At 26.8% G+C, this 24,860-nt stretch overlaps 3 protein-coding genes across 11 annotated transcripts; 2 read left to right on the top strand and 1 right to left on the bottom strand.

Annotated features, from left to right (window-relative positions):
* The first annotated feature begins 2,293 nt into the window (after positions 1-2,293).
* On the top strand, positions 2,294-5,487 carry LOC141533899 (putative RNA-binding protein EEED8.10). The gene is made up of 5 exons (XM_074252996.1): positions 2,294-2,664; positions 3,053-3,153; positions 3,321-3,448; positions 3,524-3,792; positions 4,016-5,487. Exons 1-5 carry the CDS (start codon positions 2,610-2,612, stop codon positions 5,227-5,229), a joined length of 1,767 nt encoding a protein of 588 aa, XP_074109097.1. The 5' UTR covers positions 2,294-2,609; the 3' UTR covers positions 5,230-5,487.
* Positions 5,488-7,191: 1,704 nt separating this feature from the next.
* On the top strand, positions 7,192-14,839 carry LOC141533546 (GMP reductase 1). The gene is made up of 7 exons (XM_074252478.1): positions 7,192-7,345; positions 7,422-7,777; positions 8,102-8,221; positions 9,333-9,590; positions 9,795-9,983; positions 10,143-10,345; positions 13,284-14,839. The coding sequence occupies exons 2-7, from the start codon at positions 7,691-7,693 to the stop codon at positions 13,477-13,479; spliced, it is 1,053 nt and encodes a 350-aa protein (XP_074108579.1). The 5' UTR covers positions 7,192-7,345; positions 7,422-7,690; the 3' UTR covers positions 13,480-14,839.
* On the bottom strand, positions 13,835-24,390 carry Psi (P-element somatic inhibitor). 9 transcript variants are annotated; one of them, XM_074252434.1, is made up of 14 exons: positions 24,319-24,373; positions 23,993-24,246; positions 23,401-23,652; positions 23,019-23,094; positions 22,673-22,867; positions 21,985-22,114; positions 20,650-20,970; positions 20,153-20,540; positions 19,870-20,074; positions 19,624-19,781; positions 19,398-19,536; positions 18,957-19,321; positions 18,601-18,882; positions 17,003-17,978 (listed from the first exon to the last, which is right to left on the bottom strand). In XM_074252434.1, exons 3-13 carry the CDS (start codon positions 23,482-23,484, stop codon positions 18,622-18,624), a joined length of 2,322 nt encoding a protein of 773 aa, XP_074108535.1. In that variant the 5' UTR covers positions 23,485-23,652; positions 23,993-24,246; positions 24,319-24,373; the 3' UTR covers positions 17,003-17,978; positions 18,601-18,621. The 9 variants fall into 9 exon arrangements, with proteins under 9 accessions (XP_074108541.1, XP_074108570.1, XP_074108535.1 ...); XM_074252446.1 differs by lacking the exon at positions 24,319-24,373 and adding an exon at positions 24,247-24,265 and having other exon boundaries at positions 23,993-24,164; XM_074252440.1 differs by lacking the exon at positions 17,003-17,978 and adding an exon at positions 13,835-15,197 and having other exon boundaries at positions 23,993-24,349.
* Between the last annotated feature and the right edge of the window lie 470 nt (positions 24,391-24,860).

The raw sequence follows: 24,860 nt of genomic DNA, 5'->3' as shown, positions 1-24,860 counted from the left end.
CACGTGCAATATTCTATCAGTAGTCATACGAATTATTTGGTTTAGTTTAGTGAAGTCAAAGACCAATGGCTTAGCACGTGTCACGTAAATAATCCAGCTCTGAGATATAAAGAAGATATTATCAATGTTTTATTATATTATGTCAAATGAAAAGTACACCAAGTAGCACACTGGCCTACGCGTAAAGATAAAAAGGAGGATGAACTCCGCGAGGTCAGCCGGCGTTATCAATGCTCAGGAGCACTGGAACATCCCCATATGTCTCTTCTACATGTCCCTATGTCAACGTAGCAACCCTCTCGAGGAGGCGGGAACCTTTGGGACTGCACAATCGCATGCTGATTGATAATTTATACGGTGCGTGCAGGTTATTTGATTATCCATCTTCCCCAACTGTGATTTGGTCTATATATTTTATTTTTTCTTCATACTCCATGCCCTCACATGATCTCTTTATGTCTTTAGATATTTTATTCCAACATTTATTTATACTTTACGCATACAAGGATAAAAATATAGCAGAAGTAATTTTTTTTTATAATTATTTTCATTGTAATTTTTTTTTCTTGAATTTCTAAACTAAAGAAAATTTAAATATTAAAACAAATAAATAATAATTTTTTAATAATTTAATTTGTTATAGAAATTTAATAAATTTTTCTTTATAATTATTTTTACTGAAAATTTTCTTTTGATTTAGATTATTATTATCATAATTCAGTAATAACAGTAATTTTAATAACTATTTCAAAATAAATCCCACAAGTATTTAGCAACAGAGTGTATAATAAATAAATAAAAGAGCTAAACAGGAACAGGGGCGTTGTGAAGAAATAAATCATTGCGGGATGTTATGTCACAGAGTAAAACGAGGGTAGTGAAGAAGCCTTCACTACATGCGGGCGGAATTGACGGCGATGACAAAATGCGTCGTCAACGAGCTGAAGCGAACAGACGAGTGGTACTGGGGGTCGCGGTGCCGATGATGACATAATTGGTATCATTCGGGGTCTTCTTTTGAGATGAACCATCCGGCAATCTCACCCCAATAATTTTCAATGAATAAGTGTAAGTCTTTTATTTGATGTTGTACTCTAGTTGACTACCTTGCTATCGTTCACTTGCCCACATTTCCTCAATTATTACTTTATTTTTATTTTTTATCATTTTATTTTCATCAATACAGTTCATTTATTCTCATACAAATGTGTATCATGAATCACTATTTTTTTTTTTTTTATCATTTCAAATAATAATTATTAAGATTAAAATTACAATTTTGCAAGTAATTTATCAATTCATTAAATTTAATTATTCTTCCTTCAATTGCTGGATAAACTGGACTTTTTCTTTAAAAATAATAAATTACCATCGAGTTTTTAGTGACTACTATAAAAAAATAAGTAAGTTTAATAAGTTTAAAAAGTAATCAAAGTACTAAAAATAAAATTATCCGTCGAACTAAAGTTTGCATTTTTAAAAATTTTGTAACCATCGCAAGTTTCACGTGAAAAATCAATAGTAAGGATTTTATAAACCTTATCTTGTTCAAATTTGCTGTAACTTGGAATACGACAACGTGCGCATCATACGTAAATAGAATTCGGTATTATTTGGCTGCGATAAATTGTAAGCGACCTGGAAGGAACAAATAAAATTACCACATTTTTATTTATTTTCTTTACTAAAATTTTTATAAGAATATAGTTGAGGAATTGGAGAATTTAGAACTTTATTATTAAAAAATAGTATTATCAAAATATCAAAAATTGTTATCTGTAAATAAAAAATTAAATATTATCTATGTCTATATTATTTGAAGGAGTTTTTAATAGTTTTTTGGTTCTATAAATTTATTCCGTCGCATTTGTCCATTAAATTATTTTTAAATGATCCTGTGACAGCACTATTATTTTTTTAATTTATTTTAAAAGTACCCAAACTATCTACAGTGTGATTATAAATATAAAAAAATCATTAAAGCAAAATTTTCTTATTCATTTATTAAATTAGACTAAAAAAACATTTTTTTTTTTTTTTTATTTTATTTCAAAGTTTTTTATAAATGAAATTTTATTTTCAATTTTTTTAAGAAAAAAAAATTTCTAAAATACAAATTTTGAATTTAAAAAATTTTCCCGCCCTTTTCAAAACTTTGAACTATTAGTACAGGTGGCAGCACCGCGCGAGAAGGAAAACTCCCGCTGTAACCTTCAGAGTAAAAACGAAAGTAAAAGTGACCTAATTCTTTTTATGAATGAAAGGTAAGATGGCGATCTCAAGTGGCGCTAGTAGAGCTAGCGTAGTAAAAGTATTTGCTGCTGAGTAAACTCAGTACTCTAAAATTACAAAGGATTTTTGTGTTGAGATTTAATTCTCAGCTAGACCAGGCCTGTATTGGTCACATCAGTTGTTAAGTGCACACTTTTTTTTATTTCCATGTGCTAGTGTAATATTCACAGTAAAACAAAGAAACACCCAGGTGTCTTACATATATATCAGTGACTTATAATTAATTAATTCTAACAAACACCTCCAAAAGTTATTAAATCAAAATTATTGATAATATTTCATTTTTGCTTATTTATTTGGAGAAATAAATTCTTGCAATGGAAAATGATATTTTACGGCGAATATGGAGTACATTTAAAGAATTATCACGAGGTATTTATATTTATTACTTACTAATATTAAAAATAAAATTAGATGGCATTTAAGTTGGCAGTCGACTATTTTTTAATTTTTTTTTTTAAATTAGCCAACATCTAAAAATTTTTAGAATTTTTTTTTTATTGAAAAATGAATAAAAATTAAGTTAGCTGAAATTTAAAAATTTCAATAATTTATTTTATTGAAAAATTATTTTAAAAAAAATTTCACATGCAAAAAATTAAAAAAATTACACGTGCAATTTTTCAAAAATATTTTTTTGTTTCAATTTATCACAAAAAAATTAAAAGAAAAAATTCCACTTGTAGAAAATACAATTTTAATTAATTTTTGTCATTAAAAATTGATTTACGTTTATTGTTTTTTTTTTTTAATTTTACAGAAGTACCGTTCAATAGCAATGAAGCTGAACCTTTTTTTGCTGATAAGACTGAGGACAATGTACCAATAAGAAAATTATTTATCGGTAACTTGGCTGAACGCGTAAGTTAATTAAATTTATTAATAAAAAAAAATTCTACTTTAATTTTTATTTAAAAATTATTTATAATTAAAAGAGAATAATTTTTTAAAAAATAATAACATTAAAAATTTTGTAAATAAATAATTTTTATTTTATTGGATATGAATTATATATTTTTTTATTTTAGACATCGAATAAAGATTTAGAAAAACTATTTAGTGCCTACGGAAAAATAGAAGCTTGTTATGTGAAAAGAGTTGATGGTAGAAGTCACTTTGGCTTTATAACTTATGCCGATGTTGAAAGTACAGTGCGGTAAGTTATAATTAACAAAAAAAAATTAATGATTAAAAATTGCATGAATAAAAATGAATAATTTTTTTATTTAAGAGCCCGGCAGGCAGCTCATAGAATGGAATTAAAATTACACTCTCGAATCCTGCGGGTGACTGCTGCCGATTCTTGGCACCAACCAGACAGTGTTGAGAAGCAGAAAAAGTTTCCTAATAAACATAATAAAAGTGATCCTGAGACTGTTGTTGAAGCTCCCACGCCTGAGCCAGATAACTCGGATTCGGTGTTGAGTAAATTAAATGATGATTGTTTAAGAGAAATATTTTTATACTTGCCTATTGCTGATCGAATACGTGTCGAAAGAGGTAATTTTTTTTTTTTTTACTTAAAATAAAATAAATTTTTTAAATTTACTTCCAAAAAAATTTTTAACAATTGTTAAAAAATTTTTTTTAATATTTTGAGTAATTAAAAATTATTTTTTACTTAAAATAAAATAATTTTTCAAATTTTATTTACAAAAAAAATTAACAAAAATGAAAAAAAAATATATTTTCAACATTTTGAATAATTAAAAATTTTTTTTAGTGTGCAAACGTTGGCAAACATTGAGCCACGAGTCTTGGCACGCAGTAAAATCCTTAAACTTGTCAAAAAATTCATGGGGACTGTCACCAAAAATCCGAGTGCAAGTGGTGGACACAAGCACGCTCCGCAAGGTGTTAATCCGCTGCGGAAAATTTCTTACCCACCTTGACTTGTCACAAGTCTCACATTTATTGAGTTCGAGCACTCTGACAATAGTCGGGAAGCTCTGTCCGAATTTGCAGTCGCTAAATATAACCAGCATCCCACTGTCGCAGTCTGGAATAAATTCTTTGATGACCCACTGCCAGAATATCACCAAATTTATGATGAAGACACTGCGAGGGCCCAGCGAGCGCGACTTGTCGCTCTTTTTCGGAGTGAACAAAAAATTAAAGTATCTGTCAGTCGAAGGTGATGAGTATATAATCGGGAAATCCTTCACTTCACTACCTCAGGAGGTTCTTGAAGACTTGCATCTGACCCGCTGCACAGCCCTCTTATCCAGTCACTTTGACGTTGCGATTAATCATCTCACAAATTTGAAATCGCTGACGCTCAATATGTGCGTGTGTCTCACTGACTCGACACTGGAGGCTGTGGGTAACAAGACAACGATAACGGACCTAAAATTCATGGGCACGCACCCGCTGATCTCCGCAAACTCGCTGAACAATTTAACAAATTTAGTCAATCTACAAAGACTGTGTCTGAAAGAAAACGTCGCAGTCAACGATGATTTTTTGATTAACTTGTCGCAGAATTGCAAACAACTCACCTTCTTGGATTTAACCAGCTGTCAGGCGGTGACTGATCGAGGTATTAATCCGCTGACAACTCTCAATAAATTAGAAACTTTGATAGTTAATTTTGTTTCCCAAATGACTGATGAAGCCATCACGAATCTTCAGAGCCTCAAAGTCTTCAGCAGCTGGGGCTGCAAGGGTATTACCGACTCAGGTATTATTCATTTAATTAACACTGCTTCAAATTTAATTTCTCTTGATTTGTCCGCGACTTCAATCACTAGCGAGTCGCTTCAAGTTGCTGTTACTGTTACGAGAAAACGTAAGAGTAATAGTATTCTTAAAATGACTATTGGGGGGACTAATGCTCATTCTTCAGATATTAAAGAAATTTCTCCGTTATTGCAAATAGTTAATCTCGATTTATCAGTTTTGGAAAATACTGCGAGTAAATATGAGTATTTATTGTAAAATTAATTTTTTTATCACTTATTTATTTCGAATTATTGGTAATTATTTATAAGTGAGGTCGAACCTATTTTTGGCCATGTATTTGTATTTTTTTTACTGTGTGGTTTACTTAAATTTTGTACTATTTATTCGGTAATCAGAAAAAATAGACTGGAAAAAATTTTTCACAACTTTAAAATTTTTTCCAGTCTATTTTTTCCGGGATTCTATTTATTCTTAGAAAATTCGAATTTTTTTTTTTTTTTTTTTTTTTTTTTTTTTAACAATTTAAGGAAGCAATATAATCTGATATTTATAACATACTTGTGTGTCGAAAAATTGTGTTAGTAAATTTGAAATTAATTTATTTAAATAATTTAAAATACGATTCATATTGAATATCAAAAAATAAATAAAAAAATTAGATCGTAAGTTGAAAAAAATTCTGATGAAGCGTAATTAATTATTTTTTATTGTGGTCTAATTAATTTATTGTAATTGTACAATTAAGTTAAAATATTTCTGTAATGTTTTTAAGTGAATGTTTTTTAGAAAAAAAAATTTTAATAAATTTTTAATATCTGCTAAAATGAAAAAAAAAAAAAAAAAAAAAAAAAAAAAATAAATGATAATAGTAATTTTTAATATTAAAAACAAATTTCTGTTTACTCGTACTGTGATAAAATATCAACTTATACAGAATCCAGCACAAAATTAAAAACTTACAAGTAAATATTAATTTCTTTATGATAAAACTTTTATAAGGTCTTTTAATAATTGTCTAGAAAAAATAATATGTAGTAGAATATTAAATTACAATAGTAATTAGCGTGTATGTAAATGTATTTAATGAGAATATTGAATTTTTCGCGCTTGTGACATTCAAGTAAAATTGATAACGCTTGTGATACTTATTACTTAATTATTAACTGCCATTACTCAGGAATAATTAACTAATCATTTTACGAATAATTATTTGGCCTAACACAGTATTTATATATGTGCTCTGAATAATTATATGTATGGTGTTTAAGCTTTTTTACTTGTAATTATTTTTTGCTTAGTCTTTGTAAGAATTTTTTTTTTTTTTTATTTTAATTATAAGTCAATTAAATTATTTTATGTAGTTTTATTCAAATATCTGATGAATAAAATTTTAATTCAAAAGTTGTTTGTTAATTTAAATCTTCCTAAAATTTATCAGTACTCTTTTTTTAAATTTAACAAAATTCTAATTTTATAAAAAAATGATTAGTTATGAAAATATGTAAAAAAAAAAAAAAATTGACAGTTGTCAGCTGGCTTCAGTAATGTTCTAATTTAATTAATGAAAACAGTAAAAAAAATTTTTTATAATTTAATAGCAATAAAATTATTGTGAAAAAAATTTTAGAAATATTTCACATGTGATAATTAAAAAAAAAAAAAAAAAAAAAAAAAAAAACAATTAGAGGAAATTTTTATTATTGTTGTTGATTTATTATAAAAATTAAGAAAATTGACAGCTGACTTCAGTATCATTTTAACAGATGTTTGATAATTAAAAAAAAATTTTTTTCACAAATAAATTGTAGCAAAAAAAATTTTTAATTTAAAAAATTTCAAAGGTTAGAAATTTAATTTTTTTAAAATAATTTTTTGATTATTTTAAATTTATTAAATTAGAACTAAAAAATATTTTTAAAAAATTGCACTTACAGTTTTTCACATTTTTTACAACTGAAAATTTTTATGACACTGAAGTTGGCAGACATTAAAAATTATTTTAAAATTTTGTAATAATGCAATTATTAAATAAAAAATTAATTAAAAAGTTTCACATGAGAAAATTAATAAAAATTACAAGTGAAAATTTTTAGAAGCATTTTTTTATTGTAATTGATTTGTTATTAAAATTTTTAAAAATTAACAGCTGACGGCTAACTTCAGTGTGATAAAATTTTTTTGTAATAATTCTTTTAATAAAAAAAAAAATTCTTAAAATTTTTAAAACTTGATTTTTATAGATTTTAGTCTATATAATTGTTGTCTTAGCGATCTTACCAACAAAAAGTACAAATATCTACCAGCACTTCTATATTTCCTGCTGTCATGTCACGACAATCTGTCCGACCGACTTCCCGCACTCGTAACTCACGTAAGTATAACAACTGGCAATCACACACATAATAATCATCGCACACGATAAGAAATTAAGTGTATATATATACTAGGTTCGTAAACAGCGGAGCAACGGAGTAACGTAGCAAAGAGAGCCAGAGCTGAGGAAGAGGTAGAGAGTCGGAGGTCGGAGTGAACCGAGAAGTCTTTGGTATCGGTCTTGGTGAGTTTTCGTTCTTCTCAAGGCAACCTAGACCTTGTACATTCTTGACGGTACTTGAGCTGACGGTCTTGACAGCAATAACCAACTCTTGTCAACTTAGTCCGCTGAAAGCATTCGCAGTTGCCGTATCTTATTCGCATTCATCTTAATAATAACACAATGCCGAATATCATCAATGACATCAAGCTAGACTTCAAAGATGTGTTGTTAAGACCCAAGAGGAGCACTTTGAGGAGTAGATCAGAGGTAACATTTATTATTCTTTTTATTTTATTGATTTTTATTCCACTCGAGTTTTATTAAATGTTTATATTTACGACAGTGCTGTCAAAATAATTCAAATCGATATTAATTCTGGCTTTCGTAAATAAAATATTTTCTTCACACTTATATTTATATATTTATATATTTATATATATTTAGAACTATTTTATAAATATCCAGCGGTAATTATTGTGTCAGACTTTTTTTAGTAAAGATTGAATGGAGGAATTATGAAACATGTTAGATAAAAAAAAAAAAAAAAAAAAAAAAAAATTGTAAAAGTGTATGATGGATGTGCTTTTTTAGGTGGACCTCTTTCGTGAAATGACGTTTCGTAATTCGAAACGTACATACAAGGGTATACCTGTGATGGCCTCGAATATGGATACTGTTGGTACATTTGAAATGGCTAAAGCTTTGGCTAAGGTACTTGGATTTTTTTTTTTATTATAATTAAAATTACATTTAAGTTAGATGAAAATTATGAAAATTAAAAAAAATTTTTTTATTGAAAAATTGACTGCAAAAAAAAAAAAAAAAAAAAAAAATTGTCATTTGTTAAAAACTTTAAAAATGATAACTGCAATTTTTAAAAAATATTTTTTTGTTCTAATTTAATTATTAAAAAAAAAAAAAAAAAAAAAAAAAATCAAAAAATTAAAAAAGTTGGTTAACTTCAGTATCATAAATTAATTTAGACGATATTTAATAATTTTTCTAATAAATAAATTGCTGCATTAAAAAAATGGGTATTTAGAAATTTTAATAAATTAAAAATGCAATTTTTTTAAAATAAATTTTCCAAACAAATTTTTTTGTTAAATAAAATTAAAAATCTGTCAAATGACAGCTAACTTAAATATCATATTTTTTGTATTAATTTTTTCAATAAAAAAAAAATTTTTTTAATTTTTAAATGTCGGCTAACTTAATATTAATTATAGACTATTGATGACATAATTTTTATTAGATTTAGTGGTCTATTGAAAATGTTTTTTTATTTTTTTATTTATTGAAAAATTTAAATTATTAGTGTCATGGCTTAAAGAATCATTATTATAAGTATTTTTTAATGATTCAATGATAAGATAAAATAAGCCTTAAGACTAAAAAATTTTAGAATTAATTAAAAATTATCATCATTAATTTATTATCAAAAATTATTAAAAAAAAAATTTTTTTTTTTTAATAATTTTTTTTACAACTAAGGTAAAAGCCTGAATTATTGACACTGTAAGAGACAAAGTTATGATTTAATTTTTTTTAAGCAATCAAATATCAATATGGTGCTAATTTTATTTTTTTTTAATAATTAATATTTAATATTTTGAACTGACAGCAAGTTTTTTCAATTTTTTAATTAATCAGAATTTAATAAAAATTTTTATGATAGTTATTCTTATTACAGATAATTAAATATACTTGAAAATAATTTAGGGTGTCAATATTTAGACTCCTGTCAATAATTGGGGCTTTTTTTTACCTTTTTGTTTATTAAAAAAAAAAAAAGAAGACTTAATAAATATTTTTTTTCCAGCATGGAATTTTCACAGCAATGCACAAATATTATACTGCTGAAGAATGGAAAGAATTTGCATCAAAAAATCAAGATTGCTTGAAGCATATGGCTGTGAGCTCAGGTACCAGCGACAATGACTTTGATCGATTAAAAAATGTTATTGGAGCTGTGCTTGATATTGAATTTATCTGCCTGGACGTGGCTAATGGATACTCCCAACACTTTGTCGAGTATGTAAGAAAAGTCCGGGCTGAGTTTCCGAGTCATACGATTATCGTAAGTGCAATTGATATTTCAAATAAATAAACAAATTTAACTGGCTTGAGCTGTGTATAATACCAGTGCCAGCTAGTACTCTGTGCATCAAATTGTTATCGATCAAATAACTTAAAAAGAATAAAATTAATAACGTCTCGGTGATGAGTCACGAGCCGTTTCTTATCATTAGGTTTTTGTATAAATTTATGTATTTTTTATTAGGCAGGAAATGTCGTAACTGGAGAAATGGTTGAAGAATTAATACTCTCTGGCGCCGACATAATTAAAGTTGGAATTGGTCCTGGCTCCGTTTGTACCACTAGGATGAAAACGGGAGTTGGATATCCGCAATTGTCTGCTGTTATTGAATGTGCTGATGCTGCTCATGGGCTTAAGGGCCATATTATTTCTGTAAGAATTTTTTTTATATTTTTTATTATTAAAATAAGTTATAATTTTTTTTTATTAAAATAATTTATAATTTTTTTTTTTTATTTTTTATTATTAAAATAAGTAATTTAAAATTATTAAAGTTATAATTGAAGCGATTTATTTATCTTTATTTTAAAGGACGGTGGTTGTACATGTCCAGGTGACTTAGCTAAAGCATTTGGAGCTGGTGCTGATTTTGTTATGGCTGGAGGTATGTTTGCGGGTCATGATGAATGCGGTGGTAGTGTTACTGAACGAAATGGTAGAAAAGTAAAACTTTTCTATGGGATGTCTTCCAATACTGCTATGGATAAACATGCCGGTGGTATAGCTGAATACAGGTAATTTTATATTTATTATCTACATAATTAAAAGAAGGAAAATTTTGCCGGGTGTGTTTATGTAATAAAATTTTTTTAATTAATTAAATTTAAATTTAAATTTAAAAAAAAAAATTTAATTTAAATTTAAACAAAATAGTACATTAAGATACGAGTTGCTTAAATGAGCGATTATGACACGGCGTGAAGTTGGCGCACGAGCGAAGCGAGTGCGCTAACACGCCGTGAATGATCGCTCATTTAAGCTACGAGTATCTTACACTATTTTGTAGCACCAGTGTCCTAAATTCGTCTTCAGTATTATTTAAATTTAAATATAAAAATTAATTAAGCAAAAACAAAAATAGTATATCGTGCATAAATAAAATCTAGAATGTTAAAGTAAATAATTGCTTAAAAATAGTATGATAGTATATTGTGGTAATCGACAACGTTACACGAGTGGCACGCACTATCATTATTACAAATGTAGCGATATATGTAGACCCAAAATCGGGGTCCAGGGGCAGAGCCCCGGTGGGGTCCAGGGGCGAAGCCCCGGCGGGGGGTTGGGGGGCGGAGCCCCCAGTCCTAAAAAACGAATAAAAAGTTAAAAAAAAAGAAATAAATATATATCAAATTTTAAATCCAAAGTGATTAATAGTAATTAAAAAAAAATTAATCCACACATTAAAACACTCAATATATAAAATTAAATAACAATAAATTTAGCTGTCACTTTATAATTTTTTAATTTTCTTTAACCAAAAAATTTGCTCCAAAAATTTATTCATAAGAAATTGCATTTTTTATTTTATAAAATTCCCACTTGTCAATTAAAAAAAAAAATTTGAAATGATTAACAAAAAAAATAAAAATATACTTAATAATTTTTTCATTTAATTATTAGTTTTTTTTATTATTTTTTTAACGATTTTTAAAATGTTTATTTCCACTTATTTCTATTTATTATTAAAATCATAAAATGTAAAATCAACGAATATTTATTTTTCTTCGGATTGAACTTCAATGGTGAAATGGCAGTTTTGGAATACCTTATATTGAGACTCTTAAAATTTTTTCACGCATAAACCTAAATCTTGATCATAAAATACTGTAGAACTGATAAATAAATCAGGAGTTCCACAATCGTTGAATTGAGAAGTTGAATTTTTCTTTTTCGCAACAGTATTTTCTTGCGAAATAGATTTAAATTTTTTTTGATGGTGTGATGTATCAACTTCAACTACATTTGATGCTGGTGAACACGGTTGGCCAAAGTTTGATAAAACACTATTTTCGGGTTTGGACATTGAGACTGCTGTTTCAATTAATTTTTCATTTAATACTGATAAAACATTTGTAATTTTTGTCAAATTTTTTTCGTCGAAACGTCTAAACTGGTTGATTTATTTAAAACGGTACTGTTTGTAACTACAGGAGATGGTTTAGTAGATCGAGGAGTGGATTCAACAGTATTTGTTTTTTTATCCAAAACAATTCCATCGGTGATCATAGAATGAGTACGTTTTTTGTTGTTAACGGAATCGGCAATATAACCTTCAACTACTGTTGATGACTTCCAACCACCATGTCTCTTCATCACTGTCATATCACCTCCAGCATCAGCTAATAATGTGGCAGATGTTCGACGGAAACTATGTCCAGTGTATTTATTGGCATTCTCTAATTTTAAAAATTCAGCAATGGTTCTAGGCATTGAACCAAACTTGTTAATTCCTATGGGCTGACAAGTACATCGACCATTTTGGTAATTCAAAAAAATCGATCTGTTTTACAGGTTTTGGGCCTAGCATCCATGTATTCTTTTGCGTAGTCATAATATTTACCATCAATGGTAAATGATCTTGGCTGATTATTTTTGTAATCGGAACTTTAATAAATAAAGTGTTCTCATCAATTTTTTGACATCTTCCAGTTTCATGTTCATGAATTCACTTCTTCTTAAAGCACCAGAAATTCCAAATATTAAACAAACCTGCAACAGTAAGAATAAAATAAACAAATATTTAGACTATATAGACATTTTCATACTCAAAAAATCAATAAATATTTAATTACCTTTGTAGCAAGATATTTATTATCAGGGGCTTCATTTAAAAATTTTTGGATATTTTCTTTTGTAAATACTTCAGATTTTTAGCAACATATTTACTCATTTGTTTCTTCAAAAAAACGTTACTTTTTGTAATTACCAATATCAACGTCATCAAATGCTTTGATAGTAGTTTTCAACATCGAATGAAAAGCCCATAAACTGGGAGGGGCATATTTTTGAGAAAGATTATCAAAATAGACTAAAATCACATCTTCAGCAAAAGAATTTGATTTAACATTTTCTTTACGCCATGCTTTAAAAGCATTATAAGCTGCTACATACATTCGTTTAGATTTTGTTGGCATTGATTGCAAAGCTATATTCTTCGCCTTTTCTTTTATCTCGTCAGGAACAAAATCATTATAATCATCGTCTAAATCACTGTAATCACTGTCCATATTTATTACGGAATAGGATTCTTGTTAAATTAAATAACGTTTAGCAAATATTTCACACCAGAATAATGTTTACAACTGAGCGAAATCGATAATAAAAAACATTTGCGAATCATCAATTGAGGTTTCAGCATACTTCAGACTGAATCATAACCGACAAAAAGATGTAATTTTAATTATTAATTATTTATTATTTTCTATTTTTTCGGAGCTTTGAATGTTTTTAGATACATTTTTTCGTTTTTTTCTGCGGTGAAAGTCAAATTTTTAGAGCAGAAATGTATGGATTGATCGTAAATATGAGCCCGTAGCCTAAAAAATTCTTCTCAGCTCGTTTCATAATTGTTTATTTAAGTCAACAGTTGAGCGTGTCCTAAATACGAATTTAGGACACGCAGTGCTATAAAAGAGTTTTTTTATTATTTTATTCTCTTAATTATTGCAGATCATCGGAAGGTAAGACTGTCGAGGTGCCTTATCGAGGAGCTGTAGAAACAACCGTACTAGACATCCTCGGTGGACTGAGATCAGCATGTACATACGTCGGTGCTTCTAAAATACGTGAATTGTCACGGCGTGCAACATTTATACGATGCACGCAACAACTCAATAATATGTACGGTCCACCCCCAGAATTTTAATAACTGTTTATATTATTATAATTATTATTAAAGTAATAATGATAATAATAATGTACTTAAGTTATTACGCGTCCGCTAGGTAAATCCGCTGATTATTTAAACAATTATTCTTGATCAATAGCTTGAGGAATTGTTCTAATTGTCTTTTTAAAATCTACTGTAAACTTTATAATTGTGCAACGAAGCTTTGTTTATTAATCGGTTTTTTATTCACCATTCACGTTTATTGATGTTTAATAATTGCTTAGGTTCTGAATGTCGCGGCTCTATTTTTCAGCCGCAATGCGACAGTATTAAATTACACATCTATTATCAATTACATCAATTTTTATTATACTGTCAAAATCTATGATAGTTGTAATACTTATTATTATTATTTAATTTTTTTTCGTATCATTAATTTAATCATTAAAGGGTTTTAAAAAAAAAAAAAAAAAAAAAAAAAAACTATCGAGCAATAAAATATTATTTGATAAAATCGATTAATTGCACATTAATGTCAATTTAACGCACATTTAACTATTTAATTTCTTTTTACTGAACAGTATTGAGATTAATTATAAGGCGCGTAATTAAAAGTGTAAAAAATTTAATAATTGTCACTAGCAATTGAATTTTTTACGATAAAAGTAGGAAAAATAATCCAATTAGAGTTTTAATTAAATAATTATTTTTTAAAAAAATTATTAAATTCGCTTTTAAAGCAGATGTTAAATTAAATCGCTTGAAAAAAAATTTTTTTTTTTGCTCAACTTGAAATTTTAATTTACAAAATAGTCTAGACGCTGTATTATATTTTAGTAATTTTTTTAAAAATAATTTTTAAATAAAATAAATTATTAAAGATAAAAATTTGTTCCGAAAAATTATTTTTAAAAAATTGCATTTTTAATTTATTGAAATTTTTAATTGTCCATTTTTTTTTTTTTTTTTCATTATTTTAATGCAGTAATTTTTTATTAGAAAAATTATTAATATTATTAAATATACAGCGTCTAAACTAAAAAGTCGTATTAATTTATTAAATTAATTAAATCAAAAAATATTGTCTTGAAATTTTTATCGAAAAAATTTCAACAATTTTTATCATTAATAAATTGTTAACTTTTAATTAAATTGTTAAAATAAAATATTAATTAAATTACAATCGATTAACAAATTAATGCAAAAGAATTAAAAAAAAAAAAAAAAAAAAAAAAAAGTATTTTATATTTATAATTAAATAGTTTGGTGTCTAGCGTGATAAATAATCCATGCAATCGTACCCAAAGAAATATGTGTTATATTAATTATCAATTTTTATTTATTATATTGTAAAATGATAAAATTATAAATCAATAAAAAATTGTTTAAAAAAAAATTAATAAATTTTTTTATAAACATTTCAGTAATTCTAAGTTTTAATTATTATTATTATTTTGAGTATTTATAATAACATTTATAAACAACCAATCATCACCGTAAAAATGCACTGTAATTTTTTTTTTTAATTATTTTTTTTTTGTGACAAGTAGAAAAAGTTAAAAGACGGGATAAATAATAAATTTAATTTTTTTGTTCACCATTTTTTAAAAATTCGAACACACAAACTTACTAATTGTATAATACAAGGTCTTAATTAATTAAAGATACATTCACAATTTGATTAAGATAAAAAAAAAAAATTTATAAATTTATTTCTTCTTTTGACCGCTGCCGTGAAGACGCTGATTTAAATCCTGAAACGATAGATTCAATAAATTTATGAATAATTAATATGATAAATTAGTTTGGTAAATTATTTTTATGAAACATAATTAACAGTTAATATATATATATATATTAATTAATTAATTAATAGGAAAAAATATATCATAAATAGCAAAATTGACTACAATTTTAATAAAATAAGATGGTGCGTCAAGTCTAAAAAATAAATAGAGTGCTATTATTTATAAAAAAAAAAATGTGGCTGAGACATTAATGTGGTTTTTATCTAATGAAAATAAATTCATTCACTAAATAATATATTACGGTATAATTATTTGGTCGATAATTTAAAAAATAACAATCAGAAGACTAATTATTAGCGTAAAACCTTATTTTAAACATCAAAAGGAAGAATAGCAACTTGTGTTCAAAGAAGTAATGGTCATAATATAATATATAACTTTAATTAGTTTGATTATATATACCTTTTAGTTATTTATATTTATTAAATTAATTACCATTTATAATTAATTATCTTTAGTGTTTTTGTTACTACTTCTGGTGAGTTTGTTGGTGAATTGTTGACCTCCAATTTTATTTATCCGATTCTTCATTGAAATTATTTTTAGTTAATTGTTAACTTTTTCTTTTTTTTTTCTTTTGTAAGCACTTTTGAATATTTATCATTAATACACTTTATGATTTATTACAATATTTTTTTTCAACGAGGTTTGTCATTTAAGCTTGTATATTTCTTCAAAAAAATTTTTTGAAGAAATTTATATAAATTTTTTTTTTTTTCCATTTTTTGAAAGAAAAAAAAAGTAAATATTTACAAGTGGGGCCAATCATTTTTATTTTCTTTTTTTTTTAACCAAATTTTTATTTGATTTTGTTGACATATTTTTTTTTTTTGAAAAAAAAAAAAAAAAATTATTACAAAGCAGAATCAAGAAAAAATTTGAAAATGTTAATTTTTGACCTAGTTATGGCCAAAAATAAAGTAGACTATTTGTAAATAATTACCAAAAAAAAAAAAAAAAATAATGAATAAAATTAAAAAAAAAAATTTTTTTTTCAACTCTTCCAAAAAATTACTAAAATATAATAAGATAAAAGACCCAGTTATCGACACTGGCAATTTTATTTTAATTAAAAAAATTACATTTTTTAAAAATTAATAATTCAAAAATAATATTTATTAATTTATTAGAATTATTTTGTTTTTCTTAATTAAAATAAAATTGCAAGTGTTAATAACTGATTTTTTTACCAATTTACAAAAAAAATTCTTCACTATCAATAAAGATAAAAAAACAACAAACCTCGTAAGCCTAACGTGTAAAATAAAAATCAATATAAATATAATAAGACATAAAAAATCAATGATACGGAAATATCGTATGATAAATGTGTTGACAAACAGGACGTCCATCGATTACTGGTATTACGATAAACGTCTTCTATTTACACCTCTCCTATTTCCTGAAGAACGCATTGACATTTATACAAGTATCATTTGACAGTGAGTAATTAATAAACGAAGATAAAACAATATATAATGATAAATAATAAATGCATTGCAATTGCTAAGCAAAAATGTCAAGCCTATGTTTATATAAATCGGTAAAAATGTATAATATAAAAAAATTTATAACATTCGATTGTCGGACAGGCTCTAGGCTCTAGACAGCTGCTTTCCGCATCTAAAAATGAAACTAATGGAGTACAATGTCAACCTAAATTACATTAATTAAAATAAAGATTAACAAAAATTAAATGACTAATAATTATATAATATATAAAATATAAAAAGGCAAAATGGGTATTAATTATCAGTAAAAGTGTACACAAAATTTTCTCAACTAGTGATATTGGTTGATTAATACAAGATTATCAATTAATTAATAATTGATACCATTAATGACAATATGAAAAAGCCAAAATAATTAGAAAGACAATGATATCATTGTAATTAATAATAATAATTATTATTATTAAGGGACACGCCTAGTTTTGTATTAATTTTTTCTATAACTCGAAAATTATTTAAGACATCGATTTAAAATTTTACTATTTTATTTTTAAAAGTAAAACCTTCACACTAGGTGTGCCCCTTAAAGCACACGAGGCTGCTGCATCAGACACGAGACCTAACAATACATATTTTTCTTATAAACTTAATTTTACCCAATTATTAATTTCCATAATTTTTTTTTTATTTTATAAGCATTCGTAGTACAATATCCTAAAACTCTGCTGCTCACCTACCAATACATACCTTCTACTATTGTAATTGTTATCCTCAAAATTATTTTTTTTATATTACAGTACAGTAAAAATTTTCATGATAAGAAATATCTGAGACAATTTTTTTTTTTTTTTTTTTTTTTTTTTTTTTTTTTTTTTAAAAGAACACTGAAGGACTATATTTGTTTACACATTAATTTTTTATTTATAAGATTTAGCAATTAAAAATATAATAGCCTACGTTGATTATATATTTTTTTTTTTATTAATAATTAATTATTTTAATAAAAGAAAGAAGAAATTGACGGAGGACTTGTATTACTGTTCTTTACTATATCTTCATATTTTTTATGAATTTAAATGATCTTCTTTTCGCTAATATTCGGATCGTCAATTACCATAATTATTCATTGTTATTTATCAATATTATTATAATTATTATTATGATATAGTTTATATCAATTCAATATTTTGTAGTCTATTTTAATGAATTAATTTTTTTTTATATAATGTGAAGACAACAGCAGGTTACCGCGTCCCAATGGAAAGCTATCTGAAAACTGTGGGAAATGAAATGATTACTGTAGAAAAAATAAAATATGTTTTTTATAATTAACAAATTCCAATAAATTATCAGTTGATAATTATCATTTTTTCTTTGTTAAATATTTTAAATTGTCAAAGGTGTAAAACATAATTATGCATTCAATATCATATCATATTAAATTATTTTGTTTCATTTTATAAATATTTGTCCTGAAAATTTTAATAACAACGCCAGATATTTAAAAAAAAAAAAAATATATATATATATATATATATATATATATATATATATATATATATATATATATATATATATTTAAATAATACATACATGTGTATAATAATAGAATAATTATATATAATATCGGATTAATATTGTTACACCATTGATAAGCAATCGATTGATTGTTTAAAATTGTTAATTACAATTTAAAATTTTATTGAGCTTTAAAAAATTGCATAGTTCATTTTTTTTTTAATATTTAATATTTTAAATAAATAAAATTATTGACAATAAATTATAAAAATTAATTTTTAAATCATATTTGATAATTTTAAAAGAAAAATTTTTTTTTCAATTAATTATATGCAATTTTAAAAAGCTGTTATTAAAAAAAAAAATAAATATTCACTTACTTTATAATAATGTAGAGACTCTTAATTGTCAGCATTGGGCTGGGAGTAAGAGTAATTCTGATAGCCAGCTGGGAATCCCGGATTCTGTTGGCCTGGATTCGGCTGCTGTGGAGCTCCGGCACCTGCGGCATAGTAATTACCGGGTGTTGAGCCAGGATTCATCCCCGGATAGGCTCCGTATGCTTGTGGAAAAGCGTTTGCTGGCGTTGGTGGAGCGGCTGCAGCTCCGGTTTGAGCTTGCATTGTTTGCTGTTGCATTTGAGCTTGAGGGATTTGATTGCCCTGTGGAAAATTATAAATTATAATTAAATAAAAATATCTACTGATTTCAGTATCATAGTAAATTAAATTATTACCTTTCCAGCTTTCATTTGCGCCTCTATAGCCTCAGCTTCCTTCATTTTACCAATACTGCGATAGTACTCGGCCCACTGAGCACTGTAGTCTGCCTGGCCACCATTCTGGGCAGCACTTTGCTGCTGAGCTTGTTGGTTCGCTTGCGGTTGCTGTTGAGCCGTCTGAGCAGCTACAGCACCAGGAGTTGCAACAGCGGCAACTGCTGCTTGTTGCTGAGATGGATCGCCTTTACCTTGCTTGGCTTGTTGTTCAATTAACTCAGCTTCGCGATGCATACCCAAAGAACGGTAGTATTCTGCCCATTGGGCGCTGTAGTCTGGTTGTCCGGTTTGAGGGTTTATTTGCACTGGTTGTGCTGCAGCAGCTAAAAAATAAATTTTATTTTATTTAATCAAACAATTATTTAAATTAATATAAAAAAAAAAAAAAATTATATATACCAGGATCAGCTGGTTGAGCTTGAGCAGGCCATGTCTGATAACCTGCACTTGCATTCCATGTAGGATTGTAGCCTATTGCACCTTGAGCACCGGCGTATGCTGCATTTCCTCCTTGGAAATCGTGCATTGGGTCATTTTGCTAAAAAAAATTATTCGTATTAAAAATAAAAAAATACACAAATATTGCTTATTCTCTTAACAATATAGATAATTTTAATTTACATACCACGCCTAATTTTTCATTAAATATCCTTTTAGCGTGTTCAACTTGCTCCGGAGTACCGCGAATGATGAAAATCTTTTCAGTCTCAGTTCCTGGATTTCTGCGATCAAGTTCACAGTGTGCTCCAGTTTGCTGATTAATTTGTTTAATTGTCTCACCGCCTTGAATCAAATAAATTAAATAATTACTAAAACAATATAAATTATAATAAAAAAATTAAAAAAAAAAAAAAAAAAAAAAAAAAAAAACCTTTGCCAATAATTATTCCGCATTTTGTTGAAGGTACATTGTACGTAGCTTCTATCTTATCTTGCATGTTACCACCTCCTTGACGGCGATCCCAGCCTCCGTATTCATTAGGACGACCGCCGCCTCCGCCATTATTATTGTTACCTCCGCCGAACCCGTTGCCACGCGGGCCGCCCCTCCCTTGAGGCGGTCTATCATCTCGTCTCTGCAATTTAAATTAACATCAGTATTATTTTACAATGACTCCAATATTAAAAAAAAAAATTTTTTTTAAATTACAGACCGTTACACTATCAATAAGCTCTTGGATTCGTTGACGTGCTTGCTCGACTGCCTGTGGTTTTCCAGACAATAAACATTTTCGGTCACCTGGACCTTCCTCTCTTCCCTGCTGGAATTGTACGCGCGCTCCAGTTTCGGACTGAATTTTTTTAATCATATCACCACCTTTTCCAATTACAACACCAACAGCCGCTCTTGGGACTAATACTTCGCAATTATCACCGTTATTCGATGACGAAGGGCCATGGTTATTAAAACCATTGTCGTTTGAAAAACTATTACGGTCGTTATTTCTCGGTCCACGGTTGTACATTTGAATTTCTTTTTCTGCTATTAATTCATACACTAATTGTTTAGCGTACTCAACTTTTTGTGGATCTCCAGTTATTCTATAATAATTAAAAAAAAAAAATTAATTATTTATTTAATAATAATAATAATAATAATAATAATAAATATTTATGAAAGGAAAAAAAATTTTTTAAAATAAATATTAACCTTAGAGGTTTTTCTTGTTCTTGAGAAGGTCCATCTTGAATGACAACCATCTTAGCCCCAGATTTTTCCTGAAGCTGTTTAATGGTCTCGCCACCTTTTCCGATAATTAATCCAACTTTAGGACCAGGAATCATAATTTCTAAATTTCCCGGGTGACTGTTGTTACTTATCATAGGTCCACCACCTCCTCCACCTCCGTTATTGCCACCACCCCCACCGTTTCCACCTCCTGCATTCGGGTTAGGCATATTCATCTCACCCATGCCTCCTTCGGAGCGACACCGTTGATTAACTATCGACAGTACCAAATCCTTGGCACGACTGCAACACAAAAAAAAAATTTTCTTAATAAAACATATAAATCAACAAAATAAATTGATAAAATTAATTTGAATAAACTAATTATTACTAAGCAATATACAATACACATAATACAATATTTGTTTGCAAAGCACAATCATATGGCTGTAATGTTTCGAAATATCAATACCAAAAATAAAAGTTTACATAAATTTTTTCATATAAATATAGTAACAATGAGGCTAGTAGTAATAGTGGTTGATATAATTTTGCAATTACTTTTTTTTTTTTTTTTTTTTTTTTTAAATAAAATACAAATAAATAGACGTCGTGATTTTGTTTGAGAAAACCCATGCACAATTCTATCCTCCCTACAATTTTCTCACTGTCTTAAAATCCCTAGTGGTAAAAATAAAAACTATTAAACATTAATTAATTTTAATAAATAAAAAAAAAAAATAAAAAAAAATTAATAAAATATTTTTTTTTTTTTTCAATAAAAAATATGGGCAGTAAATAAAATATATATGTGCTTATGATTACAATTGATCAATAATATATATGAGGAATAAAAATGATAAATGAAAAAATACGTAGTGTCCATGGTTGCTCCAGGATCTACAATAATTCTGAAAAAATGTCAACGATTTTGATATTTCTATAAATGCATGTGCGATATCAATCAAGTTTTAAATTATATAAATATATATATTACAAATATATATAAATATAAACATGGTAGACATTTGTTTAAAATAATATCGAGGAGGATAGTTTGCTTGGTAATTATATAATTATAAATGGTTAATTTTTTTTAAATCTATATATATATACGTTTTCATAAATATATCTAAAGCAGATAAGAAAATACAATGTCGTGAATGTTTTTGGGGATTTCATATGGGATTGCATTGCATACAAAATAATAATAATAAAATGAAATAATATATAAGAATAAATAAATACGGCATTAATAAAACAAGAAAATAAAAAAAAAAAAAAAAAAAAAAAAAAAAAAAAGGGAAAACAAGTTACTTGACAGCTTCTCTTGGACCCGTTAGGGTACAAAGACGTTCAGGCAGACCGCCACTTTCGGGTGCCATTTGTATTTTACACCCTGTTTCACTTTGCAACCTCGTTATCTGTTCACCACCTCGTCCAATTACTAAAAAAATACATACAATTATTAAATTATTTATCTGAAAATAAAAAAAATTATTTTAAATTAAAATTTATGTCACATTATTATTCTCATGAAATTAGTGTTTTTTTTTTTTTTTTTTTTTTTTTCCCAATTTAAAATATTATATTGAGAATTAGAATCACTTGTTAGTATGTAAAAACACAAACAAAATAAAACATACAAAAAAATATAATAAACTGTGATTCTAATTAGTGATAAATATACAATTATTCATTTTTTAATTTAAATATCAGTCCGAGATAATAATGTTAATAATAATAAATCTTTCACTCGGATTAAGTACAGTTATTTTGATTGAACTGTGATTACTTTAATAAATAAAATAAATAAAATATATATGTATTAATAAAGACAGTAAATGTTATACTGGGAATAATTAATAAGTTTGCTTCAATCAAAATATTTGTCTAAATCTGTTAATAAAAGCAATTATTATGTAAAATTAAGAATTACGCGTAGATCAGTTTTTTAATAAAGATTAGGAATTTTTCTTTTAATCAATAAAATTCCTAAACTTACTTAATCCGACCATTTTGTCCGGAACTCTGATATCTTCAGTGCATATACCTCCCAAGCCTGGTGTTGGTGACGATACTGGGCCTCCTCGGTTCCCGCCATTGTCACTCATTCCACCCATGGGTCCTCCTCTCATTCCAATTAATGGATCCGGCGCCAATTTTTTTGCCTCTGGTTCTGAAAATTCGTCATTGAAACCTGCAAAAGAATAATTATTTTATTTCGTAAATATTTTATACCAACAATTTAATTTATATGTTAAAAAAAATTATAAAACATCTGCTAAATAAATTTTTATTTTCTATCAATTCTAATTGAATTAAATAATCACTCAAAAAATTTTAATTACCTGAGCTGTCTTCAAGAGGCCTTTTGATTCCACTATCACTGTTCTGACTACCTCCAGGATTGATTTTAGCAGCAATCTAAAATAAAAAAATAAAAAAAAAGTAAATTAATTAAATAAAATAATCATAAACAAAAGCCTCCTATAATCAATACTATCATTCATTTATTCAGGTCCAGTGAGCATTCAATATTTACGAATCTATATTCCCGAGTATAAAAATTTAATAAAATAAAAACGTAAAGTTTGCAACCAGCAAAAGGTCGTCATTCTTCAGTGAATAAATTTAAACTTAAAACATATTTGGCATATATATTTATACCCAAGTATGCATTAAATATAAGCTTATAATAATAGACTATATATAAACGTATAAATCATATACCTGTTTAGCACGTTGTAATGCCGCGGCAAACGCCGAACTCTGGCTGAAATTCTGAGGCGGAGCTACCGCTGAGTAGTCACTCATTGTTAACCATCAAATTTTCCACGTACCGGTTAATTATTTATGCTCCTTTTGATAAATACAGTATTTATTTATTGTCTTAAATTTTTTTCACCCACGGGTAAATTTATTTTAAAAACTTGTCTTGAATTTTTTTGAGAATCCTCCGTAAGACCTGATCACTGATTTTGCCTGGGGAAAAAGCACACAAGAAAATGAAAATTAAGTCAGCCGACATTTAAAAATTTTAATAATTTATTTATTGAAAAATTATTTTTAAAAAATTTCACATGTAGAAAATTTTAAAAATTACTCATGCAATTTTTTAAAAATATTTTTTTTTTATAATTGAATAAATGAAAAAATTAAAAACGTCGGCTAACTTTAGTATTGTCACGAGAAAAGGGATATTATTAAATATACTGTAGGATATATAGCAAAGAATGTATGGTTTAAGAGAAATAAGATAATTAGTAATGGCGCGCAAGCGTCACTGTAATATACTGTAATCACCAGGAACTAGATACGATACCGATGCCACTGATGCTACCGCAGAACCAGGGCAAAACTGAGCGTTGATAACAATGAGGTTGACGATCCAGGGTAGGCCGAGTTAGTTGCAATTGGTGATTGCTAATTGCAGCTGTAATATTTTTTCACACACTCGGATTGTTTGGTTTGATGTAACTACTACAGTACGCGCCCTGTTAGCAAGCCGTAATATTTTTAATGCCGCGTTGGAGTTATTTTAATAAATAGATTTTTGATGTTTAGTTAATTAACTACCTATAAATAAGTGAAAAATAATAATATTCACAAGTTTATTAGTTCTTTTAATACTTTTAAGATCAAACTCACAGCACTTGAACTTGTCTCCAGTTTCCAAGCAATTTTCCAAGCTTCTGGCTACTTAGTCACGCCACCTAGTAGGGTTTAGGCGAATCTTTGACCTGAATGGAGAATTATGATGACACTGAAGTTGACAGATATTGAAAATTTTGTAGCAATTAAATTATTACAAAAAAAATTAAATTAAAAAGTTTCACATGTGAAAATTAATAAAAATTATACGTGAAAATTTTTAGAAGCATTTTTTTATTGTAATTAATTTATTTAAAAAATTTTTTAAATTAACAGCTGACGGCTAACTTCAGTGTTATAAAAATCCTGTTCTGATTGGTGGATTTTCCGATGAAATTAATAATTTTTAGAATTTTTTTTTATTGAAAATATTACAAAAAAAAAAATAAAAAAAAATTTGCACGTGATAATTAAATTGTTATAAAATTCTAAAAAAATTTTGAACATCTGTTAACTTCAGTGTTATGGATTTTCTGACCAATCACAGCCGAGAAGTGATACAAACTGTCGCTGCTTTTAAATAAAATTTTATTATTGAG

This window comes from Cotesia typhae, unplaced genomic scaffold, assembly GCF_013202065.1.
Source record: "Cotesia typhae breed Kobodo isofemale line unplaced genomic scaffold, CoteBio_Ctyphae contig_123, whole genome shotgun sequence".
Lineage (NCBI taxonomy): Eukaryota > Metazoa > Arthropoda > Insecta > Hymenoptera > Braconidae > Cotesia > Cotesia typhae.
The sequence above is the reverse complement of the archived record's forward strand: the minus strand, read 5'-3'. Positions and strand labels throughout refer to the sequence as shown.

Coding starts and splice junctions, on each gene's coding strand:
- LOC141533899 (XM_074252996.1), top strand. CDS start 2,610: ATGGAAAATGATATTTTACGGCGAATATGGAGTACATTTAAAGAATTA. Junction 2,665..3,052: donor ATTTAAAGAATTATCACGAG/GTATTTATATTT, acceptor TTAATTTTACAG/AAGTACCGTTCAATAGCAAT. Junction 3,154..3,320: donor TCGGTAACTTGGCTGAACGC/GTAAGTTAATTA, acceptor TTTTTATTTTAG/ACATCGAATAAAGATTTAGA.
- LOC141533546 (XM_074252478.1), top strand. CDS start 7,691: ATGCCGAATATCATCAATGACATCAAGCTAGACTTCAAAGATGTGTTG. Junction 7,778..8,101: donor CTTTGAGGAGTAGATCAGAG/GTAACATTTATT, acceptor GTGCTTTTTTAG/GTGGACCTCTTTCGTGAAAT. Junction 9,591..9,794: donor TTCCGAGTCATACGATTATC/GTAAGTGCAATT, acceptor ATTTTTTATTAG/GCAGGAAATGTCGTAACTGG.
- Psi (XM_074252462.1), bottom strand. CDS start 23,484: ATGAGTGACTACTCAGCGGTAGCTCCGCCTCAGAATTTCAGCCAGAGT. Junction 22,115..22,672: donor GGACAAAATGGTCGGATTAA/GTAAGTTTAGGA, acceptor GTATTTTTTTAG/TAATTGGACGAGGTGGTGAA. Junction 19,322..19,397: donor AGCTCAACCAGCTGATCCTG/GTATATATAATT, acceptor TTTATTTTTTAG/CTGCTGCAGCACAACCAGTG.